The 9,191-nt window shown below is 40.4% G+C and overlaps 1 protein-coding gene across 1 annotated transcript; it reads left to right on the top strand.

Moving 5' to 3' along the window:
- Positions 1-1,682: 1,682 nt before the first annotated feature.
- On the top strand, positions 1,683-5,209 carry LOC105058332 (transcription factor TCP14-like). Its single transcript, XM_029268426.2, has one exon. The coding sequence runs from the start codon at positions 2,465-2,467 to the stop codon at positions 3,608-3,610; it is 1,146 nt and encodes a 381-aa protein (XP_029124259.2). The 5' UTR covers positions 1,683-2,464; the 3' UTR covers positions 3,611-5,209.
- Positions 5,210-9,191: the final 3,982 nt, after the last annotated feature.

The following is a 9,191-nucleotide window of genomic DNA, read 5'->3' as shown; positions in this document are numbered from 1 at the left end:
TTCATGTCATTATTCTACATGATTAATGCAATATTTTATTCCTTGCTTTCTTGTTGAGCCCCATAGGACGAATCTTCTCATATTTGGTTTCCTCTTGTCTCGGTTAAACTAGGAGTGTTGGTTACCAAACATCCACACCCTTTTCTATTTCCTTTACTTCCCCAACCATCCCCACCCACCCCCAATTTCTGGTTCTTGTCTCCCTTAAGACCCTCATCAAATGCCCCATCTCCTTTTAACGAAAGGGCAGGAGCATTGGAAGATTATCCATAAATTCAAATCCTCAAGCTAAAATACACATTGGCATCTTCCCCCCCACCTTTTTTCTATCTTTTTTAAAATCTTTTAATGATCTCAAGATCAGGTCTTTTAACAACCAGTACATAATCTTTAAAAAAGGAGAAAAAAGAAAAGAAAAAAAATAATGGCAGGCTGAGCAGTGAGCACTTGGAACAATGTGATTGCACAACCGACTCCCCTTTTTCCATTTTCTCTCTTTTGGTTTTGATTCTATTGCTACAAAGTCGCAAGCTTCCGTATTTAACACCCTTAAGCAAATTATTGCTCATAGGATAAGGGCGTGCTAAGGTTTTGTACAAGGTTTTCAAAGAAAGGAGTATGTTTCACTGAACAAGCTAGCATTGCTTGGGGTCCTACCCACCTCCACCAATTCTCCTTGCCCAAAACATCATAGCTAAACCACCTTTTAGCTCGAATTCATCAAGTAATGAACAATGTATAGTCTGGAAATAGTTTAGTAGATGCAGTAAGAGACATGTCATTGATGTCCATTTATCATGACAGTAGTCCCATTTGATGCCCAACATCAATGTCTCCATAACATGCAGGTGCCCCTCTCTCATTTGGCACAAAGAAAACACAACCATGAGGCACAAGTACATGATATGTTCTAATCCACATGGTTGAAAAGCTGTAGATGTATACTGAAGAAAGGCTTTCTACGGAAAGTGGACCACAATTCTTAAATGGAAAATGGCCAAAGTCTTTGGAAAAAAATGGAGGACATAGCTTCAATCTATTCTCCCACTTCCCATGAGTACTCCCATTGCAGGAAATGTCCTAATAGATCCAAGGCAAAGTTTTTATTTTTATTATTTTTTTTTTCCATACGTTCCAAAGAGTGGCGCAAAGCAAGGTTAATAAGCTCTCCCGACGGGTTTGATGGTTTAAAAGCAAGCTTATAGCTAAAGGTTTTGCCATTTATTTTTTTTTTCAAAAAAGTGGGTCATATGGGAACCCTAACCCTAGCCAAGGCATTGAAGCAGAGGGAATTTGGAAGGGCCCCATCCCGGGATCCCAACCATGGTTAGGAAAACAAAGGCAAAGGCAAAGGCTAATGGGGAAAAGGTAATGGAATGATTACCAGAATGGAGGGGGGCCCCACCTGATTTTCCTTTCTGTGGAGTCTCTCGTTTTTTTGACTCGGAAAAGGGACCCACCTCGGCCACTAATGTCTTTGTGGATTGAATGATAAAGAGCACCGCACGTGGCGTCTGAGCCAAGTGACTGCCCCGCCACAGTAAAAGGATTGAAAAAAAAAAAAAAAGAAGAAGAAAGGAAGACCTGAAAGAAAAAGATGGAAGGAGAGGGGGCAAAAAAAAAAAAAAAAAAGCTCGGTAAAGCAGACATTTCCTCAAAAACCATTGCTTTCCATGCCACCATGTAATCTCCACTCATTATATTTCTTGCTTAAAGTTTTCCTTCTTCCTTATCCTTCCAAGTCCCCTCTCCTTCTCTCTAGAAGTTTAGAGAGAATGGAGCAATTAAGTCTCGCCTTCCCTTTCTATCTATTCCTCCAATCTCTACAGGCTTAAATTTGAATTGTGTGTCCTACGAACTCCCTAAATAGTTGGATCTCTCTCTCTCTCTCTCTCTCTCACTTCATCTACTGTCAATTGATCATCCCTCTTTCTCCATACATGTCAAAAACTTGAACTTAGGTGTCCCATGGGCTCCAGAGTTCTTTGATTTATCACCCCCACCACACAAATCACACACACTTGGGTGTTCCATAGAGTACCTCCAAGCTCCATACAAGAGTTTGATCTCTCTCTCTCTGCGCCTCCCCCCTCACCCACCCCACCCACAGGTATCCATCTCTCTTTCTATTATCTACGCAAACATAAAATTTTGAATTGGATGTCCTACCAAACTCCATGAAATAGTATGATCTCTCACTCTGAGCCTCTCGTTTCATCTCTACACACATCCAAGTTTGAATTTTAGGTATCATTCTACAAACTCCACAAGCCTGCAGGTTGATCCGACTACTGCTTCCCTTTTCTCTAGTCTACAACGTAGGTACTCGAATTGGGTCCCCTACGAGCTCCTTAAAGGCCTAGACCTTCAATCTCATCTCCTGTAGCTCTCTCAAAGATTAATTCACTCCCCTCCCCATCCCCACACCAATCAAATCACCATCACCACCATGGTTTGATCCAACATGGAGGGCGACGCCACCGGAGGATCCCGAAGGCCCAATTTCCCCCTCCAGCTCCTTGAGAAGAAGGAAGAGGACTCCTGCTCCAGCTCCGGCTACCCGTCCCTCGCCATCTCCTCCGACCCCTCCACCGCTGCCGGTGGCAGCGGCAGTGGCGGCCACGAGCTTGCCACTGACCCCCTGCGAAAGGCTCCCCCCAAGCGGAGCTCCACCAAGGACCGCCACACCAAGGTCGAGGGCCGGGGTCGCCGCATCCGCATGCCGGCCCTCTGCGCAGCACGGGTCTTCCAGCTCACCCGCGAGCTCGGCCACAAGTCCGACGGCGAGACCATCGAGTGGCTCCTGCAGCAGGCCGAGCCTGCGGTGATCGCCGCCACCGGCACAGGCACCATACCTGCCAACTTCACCTCACTCAACATCTCCCTCCGCAGCTCCGGCTCCAGCATATCCGTCCCCTCCCGCCTCCATGCCAACTACTTCAGCTCTGCCACCGGCCTTACGCCTCCACCACTCCGGATCGGCGGCTCCGGTTTCCCCCCTGAGGGCCCTTCGTCATCCTCCTCGTCCTTGCTCCTCAATTTCAATTCAGGCAGTTGCATCGGGGCCGACACACCGTCGGACGCCGACATTGGCGGTAACATGCGGAAGCGCCGGTGGGAGCAGGAGCTTCAACAACATCATCATCACTTGCCACAGCAGCAGCAGCAGCAGCAGCAACCGCTACAACACCAGATGGCGAGCTACAGCCAGGCGAGCCACGGCCAAATACCGGGCACCTTGTGGATGGTAACAAACCCTAACAGCCAAAGTATAGCGAGTGGTGAGTCGATATGGACGTTCCCACAGATGGGCAGCACCACAATGTTCCGAGGATCCATGTCTAGTGGCCTGCATTTCATGAATATCCCTACCCCTATGGCTCTACTGCCAGGTCAGCAGCTAGGCCTCGGCTCGGGCAGCGGCGGCGGCGGCGGCGGAGGAGGAGGAGGAGGAGGAGGAGGCTCCGGCGAGGGGCACATGGGAATCCTTGCGGCTCTCAATGCGTATCGGCTGCCGCCGAGTGCTTCCGACCAGGTGCAGACCAGGTCCCAGCAAGCGCATGGCGGAGGCGACGGCCGGCATGACACGATGAGCACGAGCGAATCGTAGGTTCGGTTGGTCTCGCGCCCATGCATGCGATGATGTTGCTCTCGATCTTTCTCTTCTGTTCTTATTTAATCCTATCATTTTTCTATCATCTTCGAATCTCATATTTCTCTGAAGTATAAAACATGCTCGCAGTATACATGCAAACCATTCTTTTTGTGTGTGTGTTAGTGAGAGGTATGGATTTTAGAGTTTTAGCTAGGGTTTCAAGTGAGGCAGGAGAAGAGTGAGTGTTGATGGTTTCCAGAGAGTTTCAAGTTAGGGTTTCTTTTTCTTTTTGTTCTTTTTTTGTTCCTTTTGTTTTCTTTTATTTTTTTCGGATATGGTGTTGAGTCTTTGGTTCAACAAAATTCAGTGCTGTGACACATTTATCATATTCTCGTCATATCATTTTTCCTTGTTTCTCCATTCCCATTTCCATCCTTGGGAATATTACGTCCATGAATTTTTGATCTTTAACCAGCCATAATTTACTAATTGCAATGCATTCAGACACTTTTTTTTTTTTTTTTTTGTGTGTGTGTGTGAGAGAGAGAGAGAGAAACCATTCAGCCTTTCAGGTCAACAGGAGATATATATAGAGATGGAGAAACAGTTGCGAGTGATGACAGTACACAGAAGAGAAGGATCCTGAAGTTCCTAGCGAATGAAGACCCCAAGATCCATCGAGTCCAACAGTCAGTGAACTTAAAATTCTTAACTCATATATAGGGTCATCTGATCAATGATTTCCTGGCCCTATAGTTCCATGGGTCTTTTTTAATTTGTAAAACATATAAGAAACTCTTTTGTTTATATTTGTTAATACTCATACCTACTAGATATGAGTCTTTTAATTGTCACAAAAATAGGATTGAGGGTGGTGGGAGAGTAGTAGTTCTTAGCTCAAAGGTTGCCTTGTTTATTCGGATGTGTGTGCTGGAGTTGTGGGCTCACTCCTTCCAGGGTGTGAAAGCTGAATGCAGCAAGAGGGCATGGAAAAAAGGCCAAATGGGTATAATACCATGGAGGTGCTGTCGGTTGTTTTGTTCCATGTTAGAGCTGTCACATGTCGAGATGATGGGTTACATTGAGTAACTCTAACCACATGTTTGGTCTTATCCTTTTGGCCCTTCTTTTAAGCACTCCTCTCATCAAACAAGTAAGGAACTTGACACTCCCTCTTCCAACAATGAGAAGAAAGAGAAAAAAGAAAAGAGAGACCATCTTCAGGAGTTACAGCCACCAATTCTAGAAAGAGAGATCGGGGTGGGGGGAGAGAGAGAGAGAGAGAGGGAGAGATCACTTCAGTGAAGTTTCCTTGCCATTACTTCTAGGAGCTAGCACATTGCCTTATTTGTTGTTAGTTTTGCAAGGGTAACACTAGTTTCTTTTTTCTTTTTTGATGAAAAATATTGTAGATATTAGAATTATAATATAGTAGGAATGTTGGATAAACAGGACTATATATGGACTACTCGTGATTAATTTTGTGTTGTTTTTTCTTTAGATACTTAGAATAAATATTTATTTCATTAGAGGAATGACTTACATCCCCTAGATAAATAATTTGTAAAGCTCCTGTAGATAAATAATTTGTGAAGCTCCTGGCTTTTGTTTCCTTATGCATGCTCATGAAATCTCCATCACGCAATCACTTACTGTGAACCAGATATATATATATTTTTTATGGGATGCTCGTGATGCTTATGCCTTTTCTGCAAAAGCTTCATTTCTAGTTTTCATGATCGTCAGATGATCTTTTCAAAAGAAAAGTTTCCATTTCAATCTTTTGTTTCTAGTTTCATCTCTAGTTTTATTTCTAGTTTTCATCTTATAATTAATCTATCCCATCATTTTAATCTTTTGAGCTTTCTTTGGCTGTGGCTGTAATTCTTTCCCTCCGGATCGCAGTATTATTTATGTTTGATGCATGGCATCATGAAGGAAAGTACCATTTATCGAGGTTATGAGACCCAGTAAATCACTGCTCACCAGAGGAGACAGTATATATTTATAAAAATATTCTTCCTTGGAAAGAGAGTCATCCGGTTTGAATTTTGAAGAATACTGTCCTCCAAGAGAAACCAACCTCAAAAGCACCTGCGACCAATAGAAGTCTATCATGCTCAATAATTGGCAGTGACTTAATTATTATATATTTGAGATGCTTATCTGCTCATCTACGATGGTCTAACTTGGTTTAGGCAAAATTTATTTGCTCCTCTGGCATAGAGGTGTAGAGGAATCTATTCTTAGATAGAGAGCATGTCAACATCGACCTTTACGTGTTTATTGTAGCATAAAGCAAATTATTGTGATCAATGATTCATCGTTTTTATTTTTATTTTTTTTTGTAAAACAAAAGAGAAAAGTTTGAAGCTTCATATCATTTTCCAAGGATCGTCGGGATTCTGAAGTTTTTTATCTCTATATTTAGTAGTGGCTCTGTCATAGACGCAAATTTTCCTAAACAAAACAACTCCTTTTTGTTAAGGGTCTCTCTCAGTGTATCTCTCTCTCTCTTGTGCACACAAGCACATAATAGCTTAGCCCAAATGCTAAGGCATCATGCACCAAAAAAAGAAATATAAATAAAACAATCTTGCTCCCAAAACGCAAGGAACCGTTGCATTTTGTGGATTTTATATTTCATGATAAATAAATTTTACTTAGAAGTGTACTCAAAAAGAATACATGATTAGTTTGCTTGCATATATGATTTATTCTATTGTAAAAAGTTACAAAAACAAACTCATGTACCAATCGTAGCACTCGTGAAACTGTTTTAAATCAAGACTACCATTTAATGTTCTTAACGTAACACAAAACACAATAAAAACCTTTCCTATATAAATCTAAATAGCTCAAATTTGACTTTATTCTCATTCTTCATATTTAAGCCCAAATTTGCAAATTAAATGACAATTAATTAGCTAAAGCTCAGAACTTGTAACTGGAAGTCTACTTCAAAATGAGTAATCACATTCCTCATCAAACGGACATAAATTACTCTAGCCCATGCCCCTAGAAACAATGGTATTGACTTGATTGACTTGAAAGTTGAGATGCTCTAGAAATCCTAATTCTGATAGAATTCAATATTTGCATCACCACTGAACAAGCCGATCACTGATTTCTCTTGCATTGACCATGTATCCCATGCTTCCTCGTGCACTCTTTGGATCTGTCGCAATGCCCATTCCATCAACTTTGATATATATTCGAATAATAGGTGCAACTTAAATTTCAAAAAAAAAAAAGGGTGCAACTTGAAAGCATTCGTTAAGAATGACTTTCTAGATGAAGCTCTTCATTAGATAACATAAGTAACATAAAGAAAAGAGAAGCTACTGAAGATTCTCGACTGTGGCTTCCGCATCTAGCTAGCTAAGAGGCTAAAGAAGGATTCTCTCCTTCCTTTCTTTCTTTACTTTTTTTCCCTTTTTATGAAACCATGATGTTGGTGTAGGGGTTTTGAAAACCTCCGGCCCGCATCGAGTCCATCCTTGTTTTGATCATCTCCTCCATTTTTGTTTGTTTTGAGTTGGTGTATGAGTAGTTTCTTCTTCTTTGTTCAGGAAAAGGGAGGAAACCTTGGTTTCATAATACTCTTATTCTCCTAACAACCATATATGTTTCCTTTCTTACCCCCAAAAAAAAAAAACACAACCATGATTCTTGAAACAATAAAATGATAGGTAAATAGTATAAGAAATCGTCTTGCCTAGTGGAAAAAAAAGAAAATGCCTGAGAAAAGTGAAGATTGTGGGACTATGCATGTTGGTGCTTAATTGAAGAGCAAGAAAGTAAAACATTTTAATGTTTAAATTGTTTTATCATCTACGTACGTGATTAAAGGTAATTCAGCGAAGAGACAGACTCAGTTAAAGGAAGCAGTAAATAGTACACAAAAAACCCGTAGCACAATGACAAGTTTGGTCGCCATAGCTATAGCTGTACATCAAGCCTTTCATTTAGTCGTTTGATGTGCTTTGTTCGACAAGTTGTCAGCGATTTAACACCAACACTCGGTCTTTCCCATCCAAGCATAGAACTGGCATTAGGATTGCGACATTAATTTGCAGGAAATTTGGAACAATTTCGCTGGAGAGTTGATGATGATTGATGGGCATGCACGAAGTCATGATCATATTTGAATAGGATATATAGTTTGTCAAATTGTTATTAAAATTATTTGTTAGACCGTTTGAGTATTGAAACGGTTGTAATATTTTTCATAGTTTAATAATTTGCTCAATCACTTTGGAGTTTGGTCCAAAAAAAAAAATGCTTTCTTTTGGCCTATAACTGCCGACTGATGAGCTGCATATGCCTATATTTGTCCAGTATCTCTCCATAAACACGATTGCCAGACAACTACAGCACAGACATGAGCCACCTAATATGAAAAGAAAGGAAGAAATTAAAAAAAAAAAAAGAAGAAGAGAAAAACAAAAGACTGTCTGCTTTCATTTCATCTGTGTTAATACTATTATGTTATGTATCATATGCCAGAAGCCCAGAGATCATGTATATATACGTGCTGCCATATGTTTCCTCATCAGAATGATCCTTTTCTCATGAGATTGTAAATGTTCACCAATCCACTTCTATATATATATATATATATGGCTCAAGATCTAATCAGCTAGCTTTTCCCCTCACATATTCCTCGCATGAAAAGGCTACATACAGTCCATTGACATACGCCATCCATCTGCTTGGAGTTGCAAAGTTAGACACTTAGAGACGCACATAATAATTTCCATGTCATTAGCAATCAGACTACCTTGCCCGGACTCTCCTTCTCTCCTTCAGGCATGCACAGTTCTGTGTGCCCACGCATGATACCATGCACACATGCGGGCGGATAAGATGCGAATGAGAGATGCACCATCTGTTTTATATATTAATCAAACGAGTGTGTAACACAGGAGGATAACTCATGTAGACTAGCTGGTCTCTCAGTTCAGCATGAAAGTTTTTGGACTAGCCATGGAGTCGTTGGAGCGTGCGAGTCGAGTATTTGACAAACTTAGCATCTAAACAAAATCAACACCGCAGCAATAGGAGATCGTGATTAGTTCCTAATTTAGTTTTTAGGAAAATCTTTCAAAATTGATAGATTTAGCTCCTAAAGTAATATAATTAGTTTCACATTGTAATAAAATATTTTTTAATATGCATGTGAGAGCTTATGCTCACATGCGTGTATTTAGTCCTATATCAATTTTGTAATAAAAATATTTTGGATACTTATATAGAACCAAAGAACCAATATGAAACCTCTAGCTAACACTTGTTGAATGAAATAATGAATTATTATAAATAGTATCAAATTAAGCAAACCTGGCTCGGGGCTTATATATCATGTGGACAAGGAACACTATAGCACAAGGACTAACCACAAGCTATTCATAGTACTTTAATTTATCTATTTTGATTTATGTGCTTTGTTTTCTGTTTGATAAAATGGATCAAGTATATATTATTTTAATTTTATATATAAGTTATTTTTGAATATATGATCTATGTACTTTGAGAAATGGATTTGAAAATTTAACCGGATAATATGTGAATTTTTTTACATGCATATATACTT

Source organism: Elaeis guineensis, chromosome 15 (genome assembly GCF_000442705.2).
Source record: "Elaeis guineensis isolate ETL-2024a chromosome 15, EG11, whole genome shotgun sequence".
Lineage (NCBI taxonomy): Eukaryota > Viridiplantae > Streptophyta > Magnoliopsida > Arecales > Arecaceae > Elaeis > Elaeis guineensis.
The sequence above is the reverse complement of the archived record's forward strand: the minus strand, read 5'-3'. Positions and strand labels throughout refer to the sequence as shown.

Excerpts from the sequence above, each read along its gene's own strand:
- LOC105058332 (XM_029268426.2), top strand. The coding sequence starts at position 2,465 with ATGGAGGGCGACGCCACCGGAGGATCCCGAAGGCCCAATTTCCCCCTC.